Below are 22,843 nucleotides of genomic sequence, written 5' to 3' on the forward strand. Positions count from 1 at the left end.
GCTGGAGCCAGGCCACGCCACCGCGCAGCACAGAGCACTGGGTCAGGCCGGGCTCTGCAGCTGCGCTGCCCCAGGAGCTCGTAGCCCCACCGCCCAGAGCATTGCGCTGGCGGCGGAGCGAGCTGAGGCTACGGGGGAGGGGGAACAGCGGGGAGGGGCCGGGGGCTAGTCTCCCGGGGCTGGAGCTCATGGCCCGGGCAGGAGGGCCGGATGTGGCCCGCGGGCCGTAGTTTGCCCACCTCTGCTTTACCATGATAATCAAGTCTTAGCAAAGCTGCCTAAATGAGTTTCTGTACCTGGTAGCTTCTTGTCCCACTGCTAGGTCACCAGGGCAACTCTGAAATCACTGTTACTAAGGGTATGTCTACACTGCCCACATTACAGCTGCGGCCGCGCTGTGACGTGGGCAGAGTAGACCCGCTTTATCTCCTCTGAGAGGAGAGAGAGGAGAGCTCTCCCGGCGATTTCAAAAACAAAACAAAACCCTGAGCTACTAAAAGTTTTAGCACTGTAAAGCAGCAGTATAGACAGCGCTTTCTCGCTCGGGAGCCGCGCTCCCAGCGGTAAAGCTACCACCACTCGTTCGGGGTGGGGTTTTTTATCGCTGGGAAAGCTCGGGGTGGGTTTTTTTTTCCCCACACCCCTGAACGACTAATGTTTTAGCGCTGAAAGTGGCAGTGTAGACACCACCTTAAAAAGGAAACTGGTGGTTCTTTTATGTCCTCGGTGTATTCCCATTTGTGTTGTGGAGACAAGGGACAGTACTTGTTAGTACTGCATGAGCCACTGGCAGGCACTGGATGTTTGGAGCAGAGGGTAGAAAAGGCCTATGTAACTCCAGTTTCTTCCTTTCGGTGGCTAGCTGCAGATGTAGGCCCTTTCACTCTCTCTGCACAGAGTGACTTCTTGTATGTGTGTGTCTGTGATTTTTAATTTTTTTTTTTAATTCAAGAGTTCCCCTTATTTTATCCGTCTTTATAGTTGAGCTAAATTGTGCCATAGCACACTAAATGTTTCCGGGGTCCAGGGATCCATTAGCTATGGCAGATCGGCTTTGCAAGGATTTGGTGAAGGTCAGGTTTAAATAGTATGCGTCATGCTCCTTCGTGTTCCCTTAGGTTGAATCACATACTCATTGTTTGTTTTGCCTGCGGGAACCACATTCCCTGGATTTAATCGTGTCTTGGGCCTGTAGGCTCAATGTCTTAGAATCATAGAACATTAGTGTTGGAAGACCTCAGGAGGTCATCTAGTCCAACCCCCTGCTCAAAGCAGGACTAATCTCCAACTGTATTTTTTTTTTTTTTTTGCCCCAGATCCCTAAATGGCCGCCTCAAGGATTGAACTCACAACCCTGGGTTTTGTAGGCCAATGGTCAAACCACTGAGCTATCCCTCCCCCGTGAAGGCCTTCTGAGCCAAGTCCCTGGATCTGGCATCAGCTCAGCATCATAAGAATTGCCATGTTAATTCAGACCAATGGTCCATCTAGCCCAGTATCCTGTCTTCTGACAGCAGCCAGCACCAGATACTTCAGAGGGAATTAACAAAAGAGGGCAATTAGCGAGTGATGGATCCCCTATCATCCAGTCCCAGCTTTCGGCAGTCGGAGGTTTAGGGACACCCAGAGCATGGATTTGCCCACCCTACGATCTTGGCTAATAGTCATTGATGGACCTATCCTCCATTACCTTATCTCATTTTCCTTTGAACCCTGTTATAGTGTTGCCTTCACAACATCCTCTGGCAAAGAGTTCCACATGTTATCTGTGCATTGTGTGAACAAGTACTTTCTTATGTTTGTTGTAAACCAGCTGCCTATTACTGTAAGTGGTGACCCCTGGTTCTTGTGTTATGTGAAGGGGTAAATAACACTTCCTTATTTACTTTTTCCACACTATTCATGATTTTATTGGCTTCTTATAGTATTCCTCTTTCGTCGTCTTTTTTTCTAAGCTGAACAGTCCCAGTCTTTTTAATCTCTCCTCCTATGGAAGTTGTTCCATACCCTTCATCATTTTTGTTGCCCTTCTCTTTATATTTCCCAATTCTAATACATCTTTTTTGAGATGGGATGACCAAAAGGTGTGGGCATACCATGGATTTATATAGTGATATCATGACATTTTCTGTCTTATTTATCCTTTTCCTAATTGTTCCTAACTTTGTTAGGTTTTTTTTTTTTGACTGCCATTGCATAATGAGCAGTTGTTTTCAGAGAACTATCCATGATGACTCCAAGCTCTTTTTTGAATGGTAACAGCTAATTTAGACCCCATCATTTTGTATATATATAGTTGGGATTATTTTTTCTAGTGTGCATCACTTTGCATTTATCAACATTGAATTTCATCTGCCATTTTGTTGTTCTGCCTCTGTGAAGAGATTGAGTAGGCTACCTTGGGCTTCAAAGCTGGGCAAGTTGGGAATAACCCCAGCATTTAAAGAAATTGCTACCAGATTATCATGCTTATAGTTCTGAAGTCTCTGGCTGCTACCAAGCAGAAGCATTGAAGATCCAAGATCCAAGACATCAGAATAGATGTATTAAAGGTTGACTTCAGCTTCTAAGTGAACTTAAAAAGACTTTTAATCAGAAACTGCAGAACATTGGTAAGGGATGCAAAAGGACACAAGGAAATGGCTGGCAGAGTCAAGGACAATAAAGAGTAGGGTTTTTTTAAGTATATTGGAACAAAAGGGAGTCCTAACAGTGATATTAGTCCAGTTCTTGATGGAAATGGTAGAACTGTCAATAATGCAAGAATGTTTAATAAATATTTCTGTGCAGTATTTGTGAAAAAGATAAATTATATAAACAAAGGATAATGAAAGACTTTCAATTTCAACAGTAACTGATGAGGGGGTTAAACAGCAGCTATTAAAGTTAGACATTAAAAATCAGTAGGTCTGGAGAACTTGCATTCAAGAATTTTAAAAGATCTGTGGAGGAGCGTTCTGGACTGTTAATGTTGATTCTCAGTAAATCTTGGAACACTGCGGCAGTTCCAGGGGACTGGAAGAAGGCAAATGTGGTTACAATATTTTAAAAAGGCTAAAATGGACAACCTGGATAATTATAGCCTTGTCAGTGTGACTTAAATCCTGAGCAAAATAATGGAATAACTGATATGGGACTTGAGTCTAAAACAGGGATCTCAAACTCAAATCACCACGAGGGCCACTTGAGGACTAGTACATTGGCCCGAGGGCCACAACACTGAAACCTTTTCATACAACGATACAAAAGTGTAGTCACAAAAAATGAAGAGTAATATAGTATGCTATTAAAAGTCAATGTATTAACTTTTTAAAAACTGTAATGTGAAGAGGGGTTTTACTAAAATAGAGACACCTGTAACTATTCCTTATGTGGTCAGTAACACTGATGATGATCTACACTAACAGTCTATCAACACAGCTGTAATGGCAGGAACCTTTTAAAGTAACTATTCATACAAAATACGTTGCCACTTTTAACAAACATTCTTCCCTACTACTCTCAGCAAAGAATCATACATGCTGAACTTCATACCTCAGACTGCTCATCTAGTCCATGAGGCCCCGCCTCTTCCCACCCCTTCCCCAAAGTCCCAGCCCCGCCTCTTCTCCACCTCCTCCCCTGAGCGTGCCACGTCCCCGCTCCTCCCCCTCCCTCCTGGAAAGTCTTAAGCGCAGCCAAACAGCTGTTTGGCAGCAGGAAGCGCTGGGAGGTAGGTGGAGGAGCGGGGATGCGACACGCTTGGGGGAAGGGTGTCGGGGGGGAGGGGAGCTTGGCTGCCGGTGGAGTCAGCACCTATGGCAGGCTGCAGGAAATAACTCTGTGGGCTGCGTGTTTGAGACCCCAGGTATAAAGAATTAAGAGGGTAGTATAATGCCAATCAAGATAGGGTTTATGGAAATGTACACCTCTACCCCGATATAACGCTGTCCTCGGGAGCCAAAAAATCTTACCGAGTTATAGGTGAAACCGTGTTATATCGAACTTGCTTTGATCCGCCAGTGTGTGCAGCACCCCCCCCCCCCGGAGCGCTGCTTTACCGCGTTCTATCCGAATTCGTGTTATATCGGATCGCATTATATCGGGGTAGAGGTGTATTTGTATTATCATAGCACCTAGAGCCAAGCCCCAGTCATGGATCAAGACTCCCTTGTGCAAGGTGCTGTACAAACACAGAACAAGAAGACAGCCCTTGTCTTCAAAGAGCTGACAATCTAAGTATAAGACAAGAGACAACAAATGAATACAGACAGACCCATGGGGGAGAACAAGGAAATACTACAGTATGACTGGCAGTGGCACATCAGCAGCTGAACCATTGCCAAGTTTTTTGTAGGCCTTGCAGCGAAGGAGAGTTTGATAATGAGGTAGGTCTGTGGATGTTTACGGGAGCTTCTCCCAAGCATGAGGGGCAGCATGGGAGAAAGCATGAAAGTGTTTGTTTGAAAATTTAACAAGTGGGCGGTGAAGGCTGGGATCATGGGCCGATCAGAGGCGGGAATCAACTTTTTGATACTGAATGAGATATAATAAGTAGGGTTGGGACAGATTGTGAAGTGCCTTGAAAGTAAAGACAAGTCATTTATTTTTGATCTTGTCCAACTGGATATCTTTTTGTGGAGATTACAGTTTTGTTTGATAATGGTAATAGTGTTGTTGTAATATACTTAGACTTCTGTAAGGTGTTTGACTTGGTACCTCACAACATTTTGCTTAAGAAGATAGAACAATACAAAGTCAATATGGAACATATTAAATAGTTCAAAAACTGGCTAAAGGCTGATAGGTCTCAAGATGCAATTGTAAACACCCACATCTAGTGGGTTTCTGCAGAGTTTGGTTCTTGGCCCTGTGCTTTTTAATATTTTTATCAATGATCTGGAAGAATGTAAAATTATTACTGAAAGTTTGCAGATGGCACAAAGATTGGGGGAGTGGTAAATAATGAAGAGGACAGGTCACTGATAGAGAGCAATCTGGATTGCTTGGCAGGGCCGCCCAGAGGATTCAGGGGGCCTGGGGCAAAGCAATTTCGGGGGCCCCTTACATAAAAAAGAAAAAGTTGCAATACTGTAGAATACTATATTCTCGTGGGGGCCTGATACCCCACTTGCCCCCCCCCCCCCCCCCCCCGGACGGCCCTGTTGCTTGGTAAGCAGGGCATGAGCAAATAATATACAGTTCAGTATGTCAGGCTGTACGTCTAGGGACAAAGATGCAGGCTTACTTACAGGCTAGGGGACTCTCTCCTGGGAAGCAGAGACTCTGAAAACGGCCGGGGTGGGACATGGTAGATGATTGGCTGAACATGAGCTCCCAGTGCGACGCTGCAGTCAAAAGGGCTTAATGCAATCCTTGGATGTATACGTGGAATATTGTGTCCAGGTCTGGTGTCTGCAATTCAAGAATGAGGGTGAAAAATTAGAGAGGATTCGAAGAAGTGCCACAAGCATGACTGTAAAACTTGCCTTGTAATGAGAGATTCAAGGAGCTCCATCAATGTAATTTAACAGAAATCTGATAACCCCGCTATTATTAATCTAGCACACAAAGGTATAACAAAGTCCAGTGACTGGAAGTTGAAGCTAGACAAATTCAGACCAGAAATAAAGTGCAAATTTTGAACAGTGAGGATAATTAACCATTTGGAACAACTTACTCCAAGGGTTGTGGTGGAGTCTCTGTCACTGAAATTTTTTTAAATCCATATTGGATGTTTTTCTAAAAGATCTGCTCTGGTTCAACCGCAGCTATAGGATTTGAAGCAGGGATTAATTCAGGGAAGTTCTGTGGTCTGTGTTGTGCTGGAGGTCAGACTAGATTATCACAATGATCCTTTAGGTTTAAAAGCTCTGAATCAGTGCCAGGCACTTTCAGCATGCCAGAGAAGGTTGGCAGACTGCATCCTATCTAATTGACATTTGCATAACATCCCTGTAGCAATGGCAGCTATTGCTTACATGGAAAAGTAGTATCAGGAAAGGATATAGTGTGTTGTATGTTTCAACGTCTAAGAAATGCAGTTGAACAGCTGGAAGCAAAGAGGGAAAAGCCAACACTATGTGATCAGCTATTTCTCAGGGGACACCAGTAAGCGCGTCATGGGTCACAGTGTGAGCAAATCCGTCCTTGGTCTCTTATGGGAATCTCCATATTTCCTAATGGTATTGTCAGGCTTACAGTGTCAAGAAGACCCTTATCCTGTATTCTGACCAAGTCACTCTACCTTCTGGCTTGGACACAGGACGCAGGCTACTTCTGCGCTGATTCACGCTGTAGAAGTACAAAGGGATTCTCCTGCACTCTAGAAAGCCAGTTAATGTGAAAGGTTATTCTCAGAAGTGGAGAAAGTTTCCTCTGTGGGGAGTGGATAACAATCTATGTTCCGCCTCCGTATCTTCTCTTTTGGGCTATTTGCTCAGCCTCTTCTTGTCTTCAGTCGAGCTGCACTTGTCTACCATCTGAGCATGTCACTTGCAGTGGATGGTTCTGCGACCTTCAGTTGCCTGACAATCACCAGATTTTGAAAGGGCTGGTGGTTGTCATCTGTAGGTTCGAGGATCTGTCCTGACATGGAATCTTGACTTAGTGTTGACAAAGATGAGGGATTCACCTTTAGAGTCCTTGGGCTAGTGCTCCTTATTCCCCCCCAGTGTTAAAATCAGCATAAAATCTGGGGGGGAGTGCGTTGTACGCTTCAAGGGTTCAGCCTCCCTTCTCCTCATTCCAGGGGGATGAACTTGCTCTGTATCCTCATCCTAAATTCTTGCTAAAAGCGGTGTCCGAATTTCATCCATCTCAGGTTATTTATCTCCCAAATTCCTCCTGTAACCTCACTCCATATCCAGGGTGCCCAGGGAAACGTGTGTTTCTATTTTGGATGGGGATAAAACAACTAGGAATAGATTTCTTGTAACCTTTGGATGATCGGTGGAAAGGAGATGCTGATTCCATTCAGCACCTGCCTCAGTGAATTAGGCTGTACGTCAAAAATAATATACCTTAGCGAGGGTGACAGCACCTGGGTGACTTAGTGCTCACTTTACTAGAGCTAAGATAGCATTAATGAAATCCCCGTGAAATGTTTCCATCATAGAAATCTGCAAGGCTAATACCCGGGGTTCTAATCACGTCTTTGTGCAGCACTACTCTCTTAACTTGGCATCTAGATCTTATACTTTGAGAGAGCAGTTCTGTGATCCGTAATTAATTCAGCCTACCTTCCCTGAGAGCTGAACTGCTCGCTAGACTCTCACAAGCAGGACAACGCAGAGGCTGCCGCGGAGTGAAGATTAAGGTTGCTTATAAGAAATGGTGGCTATTTTAAGAGTGTTGCCTCTGCATAGTCTCACTGCTCACCTACCTTCCCCTCTTCATATGAGTTCTACTTGTATAATGCTCTGGGGGTTAGTGGTAGGAAATGAGAGAGTGGGGACTGCACAGTCCTTTATAACCTCACCTCTGAGCAATTGGTGCTGCAAGAGGCTGCTGGTGCAATCCAGACAGGCTCCAAACGGTTCCCACTTCAGCAGCCCTGAGGAGTACATCCCACAAGCATGAATGTGTAGAGGCAGTAGTTGCAGGTAACTAATTGTATTTTCTGAGCTTGATTAGGGTAAGTGTTAGCACATTGGTGGCACCCCAAGACCCAGCCAGGATTAGGGCCTATTGTGCTTGAGCTGTACAACCCATAGAAACAGACAATCTCTGCCCCAGAGGGCTTGCAATTAATTGCATTGTGCTGTACTGTAATACAAGGCTTCACTACATAAAAGGCCATTGTTTATAAGGCCATTGTTTATAAGGCCCTTGCATTATGATTAAATATGTTTTAACTTTCTTATTTTAGGCCAGAAATCTTCATACAGGAGAGTTGGCTGCTGTAAAAATTATCAAGTTAGAGCCAGGTAAGTTTTGCATTCTTTCCAAGTACTGTTGGGAGGCATGTGATCTGTCATTAAACATTGCCAGTTCCCCTGTATATTTGTTTTCACACAGCAGTAATAGGGCATTTGCATTTTATTACCATTCGCTGAAAAAATGGTGGTTGCAGTAGTTTCAGTGGTTAGGTTTCAGGAAACGCTACAGAATTATTTAAAGCGTGGTACACAATTACCTTTGGTTATTTCCTTTTTGTTGTTTCTCCTTCATTCTTATCTATTTTATCTACCAGCTATTAATTTATAACAGTAAGGTTTGGTTTATTAGTTTAAAGGCAAGCTTGAGGACAAGGGGCATTCCCCCCCGCCCTATAAACTGTTACAGAATAGCCTGTACATTCATGTTTTAATTCCTGTTTACAGAGCTAGTGTTCAAACCTCTCCTGCAGACATACCCCCCCAAAAAAAATATTCTGTGGGAGAGGCAGAGAGGAACAGGCAGTGTAGCTGCCTTCCATCTCTCCTGTCCTTCCCTCCTGTCCCTCACCTCCACCAAGCTTCTCAGTTCCCATGGTCTGCATGAGTCATTGTGTGAGAGCAGAGAGGTAAGGGGCAGTGCAAGTTCAGATTGGGGGAACTGGATAATACCCATCTAGCTGTGTTAGAAAAGCCAGTCTCTCAAACCCCTGCATGTTAATGTGCTGCCATTTTTCTATCCTGGGCTGATGAGAGCGCTGTAGATTTTATCCTACCACCACCCTGTCACTGCCCAGGATAGCTGTTGAACTGAAATCTGACCTTGGAGTCCTGCATGGAAATTGGGATGGGACAATTAACCTATTCCTGGAGTGTGAGAAGATTCCAACTCCTCTCCCAAAATATAATCTGTACCACCTCTGAGTGTGCAGGGTTAATATCCCACTTCTTGCTCCCCTCTTCACTTTCAAATCCCTCTTCATAATTATCTTCCATGTATCCTTCCTATGTTTGTCACCCCACAACTTGCTCAGCCTGGTCTCTTGCCCCATGTTTTGTGTGGGATGCAGAACCTTCTTTGTTGAAGGCTGCAGTTCTGCAGTGTGCTCTTCCCATACATCAGTTTGTTTTTGTGGCCACCTTCAGGGAAGGAGTACAGACTTGGGGGGGGGGGGGGGGGGAGAGCACATATGTGAGGGGTTTCGTGTGTGCGTGAGAGAGCGAGTACGTGCTCGCACTCATGAGTGAGATGTGGATTTTATGTTTGCTGTTTCCTGGATTTTATTTTTAACTGTGAGGCATCCACCAGTTGTGAGCAATGGATACCTAGAAATTAAAATGTATTTGTTGTCTGTAGAACCCAGCTTAAAAATTAGTAAGGCCTTCTTGGAGGTCAGGCTAGATGGTCATGATGGCGTTTCTTCACACAATGCACAGTCAACCTGTGGAACTCCTTGTCAGAGGATGTTGTGAAGGCCAAGACTATAACAGGGTTTAAAAAAGAACTAGATAAATTCATGGAGGATAGGTCCATCAATGGCTATTAGCCAGGATGGGCAGGGATTGTGTCCCTAGCCTCTGTTTGCCAGAAGCTGGGAATGGGGCGACAGGGGATGGCTCACTTGATGATTACCTGTTCTGTTCATTCCCTCTGGGGCACCTGGCATTGGCAACTGTTGGAAGACAGGATACTGGGCTAGATGGACCTTTGGTCTGACCCAGTCTGGCCGTTTTTATGTCCCTTCTGACCTTAAAATCTGAGTCTTCTGCAAATCCAGCCCAGCGCATGTCTGACTAGGTTTGGATGATTAGAACTTCCTATTCCAATGGCGGTGGCTCTGACAGCCCCTGCATCATGTTAGATAAACACCTTAATTCTGGTAGTCACACTCTTGGAGCCTATTTATCCCAAACTAGAGCTAATTATCTGCTTAGATATTGGAGAGGTAGAGAACTGGGACTCAGGACACCTGGATCCTTTCCCAGTTTTGTTTCTGTCTTGCTGTGTCACTTGGGACAAGTCACTTCACCTTTCTGTGTCTCTTGTCCTCTCAACTCTTTCTGATTTCTCTGTTCAGACTGTAAGCTCTTTGGCACAGGGATTGTCTCGTACTTGGTGTCTATACAGAGCCCAGCACAATGGAGGCTTGATCTCAGTTGGGGCCTCTAGTTATGTGCTGCTGCTACTAGCAATTGTTCATTGGCAAAATAGGAAGTTCTTGTTTACACATATAAAATGCAGCGAGGGCTCTTTCTAATTATGTGATGTTAAAGGAGAGGAAAACAGAGTCAAAATTAGTTTATACATAGATTCTGGTCAGCTTTATCCACCCACGTTTTCTTTTAGATCATACATCGAGAGGCACTAAATCTTTCTTCCCATACCCTCAGCTGATGTACCCTAAATCGTAACCTCAACTGGGGGCGTCAGCACTTACTGCAGAGAGTAGATGAGCCCCAACAGGTCCTGCCAGCCTGTAGTGGGAGAGTTAAAGACCAAAGTGCTTGGCCCAAAGACAGGACAGGGCAATGGTTTTTTTTTAATGGAGAAGAGTGGGGTGGATTCAGCCTATGATGAATGCAGTAAAACTGGCCCCCTTAAGCCCCTAGGTTTCTGCTCCTGATCCACAAGAAATAGACCAGACGCTTGTATGTTTTTATGTGCTGCTTGGAAAGCTGTGAGCAGAGGCAGGGACTTAATCCTCTGCTGGTAGAGGGAGGTGTGGGGAGGGAAAGACCCTTCAGAAGCTAGAGATTGTCCCTGCTGTGCTTTTCACTTTGAGTAGCAGAGTGAAACATACCATGTGACCCATTTCACTGCTGCTACAGTAGAACACTACTGTAATTAGCAATGGTGATTATAGCTTTGTAAATTTCGCTGTACTGCTAGCCTGACTTGCCTCAGGCAAGTGACCACTTTTCCAGTTTTTTAGATAACTACAAACCATTGCTAGCATGAGTTCCTTCTTCGGAGATGCTTGCACAGACTGCTGGTGAAGACCTTGTGGGGGTATTATTTTTAAGGCTGGATTACAGTATTTCTTTATTCTCTGGAGTGTTTGCTCACATGGCCTCAATGATGCAGTCTAGTTAGAATGCAGCAGCTCACATCCTTGCAGGTAGACGTAGCTGTCTCAACATATCACTCTCATCTTGTAAAAAAATCTCTGCATTGGCTCTGGGGGAGATTTTGTATTTATATAAAGTTTTGACTTATTTTGAAAGTTTTGAATGGATGTTGTCCAATATATTGGGGTGTTTCAGATTAAACAGTAGTCAGGCTGTAGTACTGCCCGCCCTGGCATCAGGTCAATGCGAGAAACTCTACCAATTAATCTTGGAGCTCTTGCAGAGAATACAACTCCTTTTAACCCAAACCCAGAGTGTAGCAAATATGCTGTCTTCAGTACAGCGTTGAAGACATTTGAGTATCTAAGCAGGCAGAATGGAACATTTGGTGGTTGAGGTAGGGGGCTAAGTCTTTGCATTTAGACCAGAGGACACAGCTAGAGATGACATTGATAATATGCTGTTAAAGATTCTGAATGTTGCTGTCACTAGAGAAATGAAGGAGCTTGGCTAATTTTGAGTTCTGTACAGTCCTTTTCAGCTGAGAGGGATGGTCACCATAATAGGGGACCTCAGAGGAGAGGAAGCAACTGAGGAAAACAAAGAATGATGCGGCAAGTGATTCATATATTCATAGAATCCAAGGCCATAAGGGACCACTGTGATCATCTAATCTGACCTCATGTATCACACAGGACAGAGAACTTCCCAAGCAGATCTTTTAGAAAAACATCCAATTTTGATTGAAAAATTGTTAGCAATGGAGAATTCACCATGACCCTGGGTAAACTGTTCCAATAGTTAATTACTCTCACAGTTAAATGTATGCCTTATTTCCAGTCTGAATTTGTCTAGCTTTAACTTCCAGCCATGTGCACTGAATCAGAGGTGAAAAGAGGCTGCCCAAAATCAGGTGGTAGCTGAGAAATGCTCACTGTTGTATGGGACCCATGGAGAAGACAACCCAGAGAAAGAAACTGCTTAATTTTAGGATGGGAATGGTTTGTGTTTTGTTCCCATTACCACTCTAATGGTAATAATTGGATTAGTAGGCAAAAGAAACATGGAAATAAAACCAAGGTTGCAAAAAAATTGTTAAATCTCTTCTTCCATCTGCTTGTCCCCTTCCTCTAAACAAAGGAAACTACCCCCATCCCCCCACCCCCGTTTAGAAGGCTTCAGTCCTGAATTTGTTTGAACTTCTGTGCAGTGTGCTAGCTCAGCTAACCCTGTTACTTAGACAGTACTAATAAAATCGGACTAGACAGTGTTTTTCACTTCTTTTGGCACAGACTTTGGAGAGCATTTAGCCAAAAATATTCTGGCACGCTAGTGACATTTCCCAACATCCACTGAGTTCAAATGCTTCACATAACTTGAGAGCCAGCTCGATTTCAGAAACTAATTCTAACTGTACTCAGTATTTTCAAGAGACCTGCGCAGAAGCCAAAACTATGTGAAACACAAAATCCACTTCCTTGTATGGATTTAGCAGATGAACTGATGGAATAGTAGATGCAGAAGGACAATTATTTATCAGTATGATTCTTCTCTGCAGAGCCTTCTCTTTAGGAAAATACAGTAAAAATTACTTTTAAATTTAATGGGAATCTACATCGCAAATACTGCTGTACCATTAAATAAAAACACTGGGAATATTTGAAATATGTTTGTAATGCTCTAAATAAACCCCTTTACAAATTTACTGAAGTATCTAGTTGCTAGTTTTCATTTGGTTTAGGGAGAATTGGTCTGATGTCTTTATTTTTCTTGTAGAAATATTCTGTTTGGGGCAAAAGAAGCTAGTTATTGTATTTTAAGTTGGACTATTGATGTATCTTGTACTATGTTGATTGAAGTTGGAAGTTCAGAGATTTTAATGCCATAGCAAATAACTGTCCACATGTGTGGTGTTTGGTTTTCATAAATTCAGAACAGGGTGTTTTGTTCACAATATTAGTTTCTGCACTTTGTGATCCACATTCTGAAGTCACTTACTTTCATTTTAATATTTGATCACATCTGTTAAACTATTACAGCCAGATCTTCAACCACTGTTCTGGCCTCTTTGGGCCATTCTGCAGTACGTAGGAGCTGGAAAGCTGCCTTAATAAGGAATATGTTGGGGATTGAAAGAGGGTGGGGAGATATTGTTGGGACGACCATTGTATACTCTGGCAATCCCTAGCTGTGTAGTGGCCCCTAGGGGGCCGTTACCAGCTGGGGTAAGTAGGAGCAACTCTCAGCCTACTTTAACTTAACATGTGGCTGAACTGGCCCTAGCAGCCCCCAAGATTGGAGGCGTATGAAAATGGCTTTAAGTTACCTTTGACTCTCCACGACCACCTTGTGCTGAGTGCAACCTCGCTGGACTTAAGAATCTGGTCCTTAGTGTGTGACCATGTTCTTTTTTTTTAAAAAAGACTTCATGAGCTATGAAGTGGTATGGTGTTGGCCCTGTAGCCTTTCACGTCTGACACCTGGATTCAAATGCTGACTCTTAGTCTGGCCCCATTCTAACCCTGGTTGATATCATTTTACTAAATGAGACCACTATGCAATTTGACATGATAGATCATTCTTCGCTTACGACATACCCAGAACTGGAATGGGATGTTTCAGGGCAGTTTTAGGGGCACACTGGAGTTGTTTGAGAGAGACCGCATCTTAGAGTAAGGTGTAGTGTAAGCAAGTTGATTGATATGGTTGGAGATGGTTCATTGTCAGGGTGGGCCAGGACTCTGAACTGGCACTGAGCATTCTCTCTCTCTCTTGAGGGCTTGGCTGGCTCATTCTTCCTTGCATAGGCAGGGGTCTAACTGATGGCGATAGACGGGGTCGGGAAGGAATTCTCCCCCAGGTCAGACAGGCAGTGGTCTTGTGGGTTTTGTCACCTTCCCTGCAGCGTGTGGGTGTGGGTTACTTGCCAGGATTATCTGGGTATAACCATTTCCCTGCCATGTGGAGGCCTCAAGCACCGATACCCCTCAGTCCTGCCTATTCTCTGCCTATGGCCCATAGTGGCCTAGTCTCCTGTGGGCTGTAATACTTTGGTCTCATTTATGTAGTTGGGTTAGTTTAGGGCGCTGGGTGGGGTTGGTGGGGTGTGATATACAGGAGGTCAGATAAGATGATCTAGTGCTCCCTTCTGGCCTTAATCTCTGTGACAGTAACCTTCAGCTTCATGAGCACCAAATTCAAACCGCTTTTGAACAAACCAGCCTGTCTTCAGGATATACAGAAGGCAAAACAGAAGCAACACAGTGTTTTTAATTGCTATTTATGATGCAGAAGGCATGCGGTAATGCACTGTTTTATTTAAAGTAGTGCAATAAAAATACCAAGTGCTCTGAAACGTATTTCTTGAAATCTGGTGTCATTTTATTAGTTTGATTATTACATATTATGCATCTTTCTACTGTGTTCTCACAATTAACTGTTCTTATGTCAGATAGCTAACGTGTCTAGGTTATGTTTTCCTTTCTCAGCTTAACCTTTTACTGACTGTGTGAAGAGGCACTCACCTCTTGAGTGCCTCATTGTGGCTGGGAGTGGTATTGCAGTCCTCCTCTTGCCACAATGCCTCCTGCAAGCTGATGGCTGACCATGGTGGGTCCTGAGCGGCATGGCCCTCCAGCCGAGTCACAAAGTCTGAATGACACCCTTCCAGGGTCTTAAAGAGTCAGTTAACAGTCTATTTGCTCTCACTAGGGTCTTCAGCCCTGGCTCTGGGCCACTTAAATTCAGCCCTTTGTTCAGGCTCCCAAATAAGCTCCATCCCCTTCTTGGGGTTTATGCCACTTTGTGTGTGGCTAGGAGGGGAGTCCAGACCCACCACTAATATCGGCTCCAGCCCAAGGATCCTATAAACAGCAGCCATGTAGTGCTTGATTCAGTTCATTGCTGCGTCTTCCCTGAGCCTCTTCCTACCTGGGCCCTGTAGGTTCACCATTATTTCAGTGCTAAGGTTCTTAGGTTCTCTCCCTGCAATCTCAGCTATGAAAAACGCAGCCAGAAAACAAACTCTGGCTGTCCCTCAGGTCCCTTTGCCCAAAGAGGAGTGTCCTTCCTCACCTCTGTCATTCCAGGTGGGAAGTGACCTTCTAAGGCCAGGCAGTTCCTTTTATCTGGACTGGCAGGGCCTGATTGGCTGTTGCTAGCCTCTCTAGCCCTTGGAGGATTGGGTCTATGGTTTCCAAAATGGTTGCTCTGGATTCTCTTCTTTAGGTAAGATTGGAGAACCCACCTTTGCTGCTCTTTTCCTCTCAGCTCGCCGCTTCTTGGTGCGTGGGCGGGGGGGGGGGGGGGGGGGGGGGAAGGATTGGAGAACCTTGGGGCCCAGCAGGGAGTTGCAGAGGCCGAATACACCCCATCACAGACTTGTACAGAATTAATGAAATCAAGAAGGCAGCCAGTGTGGGAAGTGATTGAGGACAAGATGAAACTGGGAGGAAAGTTGGGCATGAGACAGTTCAGAAAACAGAATGGAAAGCATGAGACTTGGGAAGAAGGCAGACTGGGGGGACGTGTCCGCTGTTCCATGGATGTGCCAGGTTCAGGGGCCTGAATGCATATGGAGGAGGGAGGGAAGTAATGGGATCCAGTGGTTTGAGGTGAGACTAATTGTGTTGTACTCCCAGGGCCTCCCACCCACTGATGCTTCCCTGGGCAGAGTTCCTGAAGCCACTCAAACTGACTGCCTCATGCAGTTCCTTCTAGTAATCCCACTGAGCGGGGGTGGCAGGCTGCTCACTAACAGCCCGGGGGAAAGGTTGACAGGCATCAGCACATCTCAGAGGGATCATGTGTCTGACCGCTCTGAAGGAACTCTAAGATGGAGGCCAGTAGGCCAAAGACAACCTCCTCCCCCATCAACAACAACCACAGCTTGACTTTATCCCTTGGGAAGAGTCTCATTCTACTCCACCCATCCTCTAGCCAGGACCAGCGTCCAGGTGCCTTACACAGGAGTGAGAGGCACAAGGTGATCCCACAAATCTCCTAGACATTAAAGGGCCCATGAAGGGAACCTTGGGCACAACACTGGGGTTCTGGAAAGCTAGACCTGTCCAAGGGGGTGATATATGCAGCATTGTTATGGCTGTGTCGGCCCCCGGATATTAGAGAGACAAGATGGATGAGGTGATATCTTTTATTGGACCAACTTCTGATGGTGGGAGAGACAAGCTTTTGAGCTACACAGAGCAAAAGTTAAAGCTGCTGTAATAATCGGTTCTGAATAGATTTTATGTCAGCTTAGATGACAAGCAACGTGGTTTCAATCAGAAGCCAGATACCTGCACATATCTCTGGAAGGGGAGATCAAAGCACTAAATTCCACTTTAAAATAAAAATCTGCACATTGTGAAACCTACATCAGTCATTGGCACAGATCGGACCCCTGATTGGATTCACACATTGGGTTTGGAATGATTTTTTTTCTTTCTAATATTGAATGGGATGGGGAGATCTCTGTAAATTTCTCTAGGGGTTTAGTGAGATCTGGATATTGTACCTTGGGCAGCTTTGCTGTGGAGTTTGCACACTGAGAGGAATTGTTATAACAACTTATCCCAAGACACTTTTCTTGCTTTTTCTGGGAGCTCTAATTGTTCAAATACAAACACTTGAAAAAATGGCACAGTTCAAGTCGTTAGTCGTTTCCTGATCTGGAATTTAGCCAGGGGACCCCATCGCTGATAAAACACAAGAGAGATCTTGAATGGCTGCAAATGGTGCAAACTGTTCACTTGCATTTCACTGCCTTGAGTTTGATGCTGGCACAATGGTTCTGCAAATGCCACTTCTTCCAGCACCTTTGAAGCCCCGTCTACAATGACGTCCTGTGGCAAAATAGATAACGTTATTTGCCTCATGGGTGTTATGCAGCAAGTTTGTGTGTTGCTGCTTCTGATCTGAAGGCATGCTTTGTAGCATTCGTTACTCCTCTGCCAGCAAGTCTAATATGGCTTCCTAACTCGTGTAGCTTGCAGTGCTAGCGTAGATCAGGAGTGCTGGCAGACTAGCTGGCAGGGTGCATTTTGGTCTCCCAGTGCTCCTGCCCAACTCTGGAGTGATGTCTTTGGCAAACCCCTTTCCTCTCAATTACATGCAGGCCCAAGAGCCTCTGTGGCTCTTCTCAGCTCTGTCCATGCCACTCTCTCTCTCTCTCCCCCCACACTGAGATCGTGCAGATCCCATTTTATTAAAACAATAACTATCTATTTGTCCCAGGGGGAATCTCTGAAAAATAAACAAAGTGACCCAGAGTCAGTCCAGGAGGGACTGCAAGGGTGCGGGTGAATCCCTGGGTTCCCGGGGTGCATGTGTGGCTCCTTACACAGGATGGTGCCCTTCATAGCAGGGCAGTGGAACAAATGAAAATGTGATCAAGAGCGAATATACCCTGTCAACCATAGACATTATGCCCCTACTCCAAAGAGGTGTGTGCTCTGTGTATGTGGATCCAAGATGGACCAACACCAGATCTAGGATGGCTGGTGAGAACTAATACTGGCTAGTTAGGCTAATTCTAAAACTTTAATTGCGACTGGAACCATTCTCTAGTGCAGATGGGCCTGAGTGATTCTTGTTCTTTTTGCGGATACAGACTAACACGGCTGCTACTCTGAAACCATCCAAACACTGTGTGACTTAAATTACCAGGCCCTGACTTGCCTAGCTTGTGAGTTTTGGATGGGATCGCAGCACAAGGTGGTATGGCCACAGATTTAAATAGTCTATTCTGTAGCACAGTTGGCAGGGAGAAGAGCAGATCGTTGAGCCAAATGGAGCAGGTTCAACCACCAATTGCGATCTGGGGAAAGTACTTTATATTGTGACTGCTCTTCTGTATGCTGTATGTTTAACTGTACAGATACAATTACATAATGTTAGCAAGCGGCAGTGAGTCACCATGCTGCTTGCATGATTTACAACAACTCCCCAAACCGGCTTTTTGCTCAGCATGCGGCATAACCTATAATTGCAAACATATGAGTAGACGAAAGTACATTTTTCCGATAACATGTTGTTTAGCACGAAGTGGTCTCTGATGACTAAACCAGAAGTAAATTGTTTTGCAAGGATATATTGTCATCAGCTACTTTGCTTAAAATTAAGTTCTTATTTTCACTTGCTGTCTTCCTTCAAATGAAACGTTGAGAGCAAGTATTATTGTCACGCCGTATTGTTAATTTCCTTCACTTCATTCCAGTACAAGCTTAAGGAATAGTTCATCTTGGCCTCCCCATCTTTTCCTCTTCAAAGTCTGTCCAAGATACTGCCACCTAGAGCCTCTTGCTCTTCCACTATTCTAGCAGCTTTTCCGCTTTCCTCCCTTATGCACTAATTCCCTTATTTCTTTTGAAATTCCACCTCCTCCTCCCTTTAAAGTTCTACATAACTCCTCGCCTATCTACATATCTGACCTCTCTTTAGCCTCCCTGTACTCCATCAGGTTTCTTTCCTGACTGCTCTATTCTTCACACTTCCTTTCTCTTTGTCCACTACACTCAGGACAATCTCTCTCAACATCCAGCAAGCACCTCCTACCTCAGCCTTTGGATCCCTTCTAAAACCCTCTTTGCTAGGCAAGGTCTCTGTAAGGGCAACTCAGGCTGCTACCTATGATTGTGAGGTGTTTAGGGTTGGGACCTTGTTTGATCATCTCTTTGAAATAAAAGTGCCATGTATATTCAAGTGTCTGTTCATGAATAGACAGTACTTAGTGATGACCTCTGATGTGAAGACATTTCTGTTAACAAGGGATTTGGCATCATTTGATGTAATGCAAACAGCTGGAGAACTGATATTGTTATCTATAGAGACACTGTGGGTGAGGTAATGTCTTTTATTGGACCAACTTCTGTCGGTGACAGAGAAACTTTCAAGCTCCACAATCTGAGGAAAAGTTCTGTGGACGTGAAAGCTTGTCTCTTTCACCAACAGAAGTTGGCCCAGTAAAAGATGATATCTCAGCACTTTGTCTCTCTCATATCCTGGAACCAACAGGGCTACAACAACACTGCAAACATTGTTATCTAGCGAAAGATAATGCCTTCCTGGTGCTGATTTCTTCCTTCAAACTTACTCTTTTGGATTTGATGTTGACCTTCTTTTAAAATGACATGAATTTTGAAATGCTCCAGTCTGTTATACATAAGTGTTTTAACAGTTTCTTGTAGGAAATTTGTCAGAGACACTGGAGTGAATTAATCCACCTGACTCAAACCCAAAATTCCTCTGTTCACAGTAATAGTTTTAGGCAGGTGCATGAATTCATGCCAAAATTCAGTATGATCATAGGGGAACGCCCCTGTACAGTACAAAAAGTGTGCAGAACCTGATCATCTGGTTTATAGAAACTGCTTTATTATATTTATTTAGCTTGCAATGTATAAACAAAAAAGAATGGCTATCTCAGGTGCTCGGCTTCAGGCACCTCGAAGAGTCTCCTCTAAGGTGATGTTTTGAGCTCCACCTTTCTAGGAGCCCATTGTGTTGCTAATGTTTTTTCCATGCCTGCTTGTCCACCCCAGCGAGGCCCTTCTCCGTATACTCAACATTCAGAAGTTCTTGTGGTTTTACTTGAAGCACACTAAGGCTCTTAGACAGCCTTCTCCACCTCTTGTTTCACCTCACACCTCTTCCTTGGGGGAGGGATAGCTCAGTGGTTTGAGCATTGGCCTGCTAAACCCAGGGTTGTGACTTGAGGGGGGCCACTTAGGGATCTGGGGCAAAATCAGTACTTGGTCCTGCTAGTGAAGGTAGGGGGCTGGACTCGATGACCTTTCAGGGTCCCTTCCAGTTCTATGAGATAGGTATATCTCCATATATTATTTATTATTTTATTTTTAATGCTGTTAACAGTAGGACTATGTCTAAATAGCTGTCTGCCTACATTTCGGATTACTATGACCTGACTGGCCATATCAATGTTCATTTGATCAATAGCCATGTGGGCCTCACTCAATACGTTTGCTAAGTATTCTTGCTTAGGTTCAGTGTATAGGAGAGATGAGAGGGGAGTCCAAACACTCTGCTCTTATTTGAACTGGCCAGTTGTATTTGAAGGTTTCTCATTTGCTTGCATTCTTCAGAGGATACCTGTCTCTTGTCTCAGTCGTTAGGAAATACCCCTGGTGGTGTCTTAAAACCCCCTCAAAGAACCTTCCTCTTCAGGGTTGGTATTTTTGCTGTTGCTCTTGGCTGAAGCCTTAACTCTGCATGTAGTGACACCATGGAAGAGCAAAGAAAAAATACCCTGATGTCTTTTTTTTTTTTTTTTTTTAATTGTCTTTATCTAAACTCTGGGTACAGATACCTTCATCATCGTCATTGTTGTTACATGATGTCGCTACAGGGCAGAGTTAAGGTTGTTTGGGTACCTTAACTATGCAGTTCTTGTTTTTCCACTCCATGCATCTGATGAAGTGAATTTTAGCCCACGAAAGCTTATGCCCAAATAAATGTGTTAGTATCTAAGGTGCCACAAGAACTTCTCGTAGTTCTTGTAAGTGTAACTCTTCATTTTCTGGGTTTGTACTGCAAGGCTATGGGATGATTGCAACATACCTGTAATGCTTTTTACCCTTGTTATAGATATGTGCTCTCAACCCTGACTCCATCTTAATGTAGTTTTGTCTTGGGATTTAAATTCCATCTGTTGCCAAAGAAGTATCTGGCTGCAGAACATGCATTTAAAATGTACATTCCAAAATTAGGCCCCGAATCACTCTCTTCCTTAAGCACCATCACCAGCCCCCTTTGTGCCCTCTTTTCCTGGTTTCCATTGCAAGAAAGTGACCATAGTAAAGTAAATGGAAAGATTCTCATTGACTTAATTGGAGCTGGACCAGGTCCTTCCTGCAGATATCATGATATGCTATTGTTGAACAAAATCTGTGAGCAGAGCAACCTAGAGACGGACTATAGGGTTTGTTTTGTTTGGGAGAGGAGAGGGGAGAGGAGACAAATTGATGTTATTAATTTCTAGTGTCAACATTTTAGATTGCAGTAAGGCACAAAAAGTTTACATAATATACCCGGGGACCACTATTAATACTCATTTAGAAACAATATTTTCTTAAATGTAATTACGTGCCTGTAACCTGTCTACTGTTTCACTCGGCTTTTCCATTTGGAACCTGTTTGCAGAGGGTTATAATTTCTTTGGAGTGGAAGTTGGCATAACTGATCTAAACCTGTGAAGATTTATTACTGTAAATTCTCACATCGGGAAGAATTGACATTTTAAATGTCTTGTCTTCATGCCTCTTATCTAAAAAGAACATCTTAAGTGAATCCATGACGTAGATCGGTATTTCTGGCTTATTTTAAAGGGGTGTTGTGAAATCATATGCTGTAAATTAGCTGCTTCTTCACCCCCTCCTCCCCATCTTGCTAATAACACCTTGGATTTTTGAGATTCTCACTTCTCATTTAGTTTTTAAGTTTCTGCGCTTGGAGGCTGAAAATCAAACCAACCTGTCTAACGTTTGTTTACACTCAGTTTCAGGTTCTTGGGCCCAGACCTTCAAAGGGATTTAAGTGTTTAACTCCCATTGATTGAGGATCTGAGCCTTAGCGCTGTAATGTTTGGGTTCTAAATTCTACAGGGGAATGTTTGTTTTAAAATTATTGTTCATCGGAATGACCTAGTATTAAACAAACAGTTCTATTGTTTCCTAGTTGTTTTTTTTTTTTTTTTTTAAAAACCCTTTTTATAAAATTAAAATTATGGGACAAATTTCTTTTAGCATCCCTTTATATTTAAATGGTGGAAATATCAAGGGCAGCGAACAACCTCAATAAGTGTTTTTTAATTACAATGCGTTCAAGACAGACATTGCTTAGGATGGCTAATTTTACTTGCATAACCACTATGATCCATCATTTTAAAATGCATCTGTAGCAAGGAGATCAGAGTTTGGGACTCTGACTCTGGCCTCCTCTCTTGGTCATCAGTGACGGAGAGTGCTGTGCTGGCGATATGCTGTCCCCCAGAATTAATTGGGAATGGAATTTTTAAAAATAGTTTTTGTGGTGTCTGCTCTCAGGGGGGTGACCATTTCCTTCCGCCTTTAGGGCTCTTGAATCACTGGTACTATAGACCCACCCTCCCCCATCCCTGCAAATGAAGAGTTAGAACAACCCCCTACAGAACCAGTTAGTCCCCTTCCAAAAGTAGCCAAAGGAGCTGCTGAAAAGCATTGTATGATGTTCCCATCCCTCTGAGTACTGTCTTGCCAGCAAGCACTGGGAGTACTCTGGCTAGTGAGTGAACTGATCATATTGCAGGCTACCTCTAGACTGCCAAGCCAGCTCTTCTCCACTGGTCTTCAAGAAACCTTTTGGTGTCATGCAAACCATGTAAAAAAGATTGGAAAGTGAAAAGAAGGACATATGTGGATCACTGATATTGAATAGGATGCTGTGTTGGAAATTCTCAAACAGGGTCAGCAGCTGTCAAAATACAGTGGCTTGGGGTTTCATAATTATGTGCGTGTTTTCAGAGCTTTTCAAGCTCTTGGTCACTATGTGCCCACTTCCCTGATTTCTATGTAGGTCTGTGTTTTATGTATGTTGTTGGCGTGACCGTGCCATCTCTTGTTTTTCAGGAGATGATTTTTCATTGATACAGCAAGAAATCTATATGGTTAAAGAATGTAAACACTGCAACATTGTAGCCTACTTTGGAAGCTATCTCAAGTAAGTCCTATTTAATTGTGTGCATTTCTACAACTCTTCCTTTCCAGGGAGTGCCACCTTTATCCTCACGCCCCAGTCCCCCTCTCATTTGGTCCCTTGATTCCTAGTTGCCTTTTAAAATGACTAGTATTCACCATCTCTGCTAGCCAGAAGCCTTCTCCCTGGAGACTGTTGCAATGCAACCAGCCTCATAGCCTGATGTTTTG

The 22,843-nt window shown here is 44.0% G+C and overlaps 1 protein-coding gene across 1 annotated transcript in view; it reads left to right on the forward strand.

The window, feature by feature from the left end:
* Positions 1-22,843, forward strand: part of MAP4K5 (mitogen-activated protein kinase kinase kinase kinase 5) — an 83,408-nt gene that overhangs the window by 18,308 nt on the left and 42,257 nt on the right. The window contains exons 3-4 of the mRNA XM_054028118.1: positions 7,850-7,907; positions 22,547-22,637. Of these exons, the coding sequence (XP_053884093.1) occupies positions 7,850-7,907; positions 22,547-22,637 (149 nt within the window). The remainder of the gene's footprint in view (positions 1-7,849; positions 7,908-22,546; positions 22,638-22,843) is intronic.

The sequence above is a fragment of the Malaclemys terrapin genome, chromosome 4 (genome assembly GCF_027887155.1).
Source record: "Malaclemys terrapin pileata isolate rMalTer1 chromosome 4, rMalTer1.hap1, whole genome shotgun sequence".
Taxonomy (NCBI): domain Eukaryota; kingdom Metazoa; phylum Chordata; order Testudines; family Emydidae; genus Malaclemys; species Malaclemys terrapin.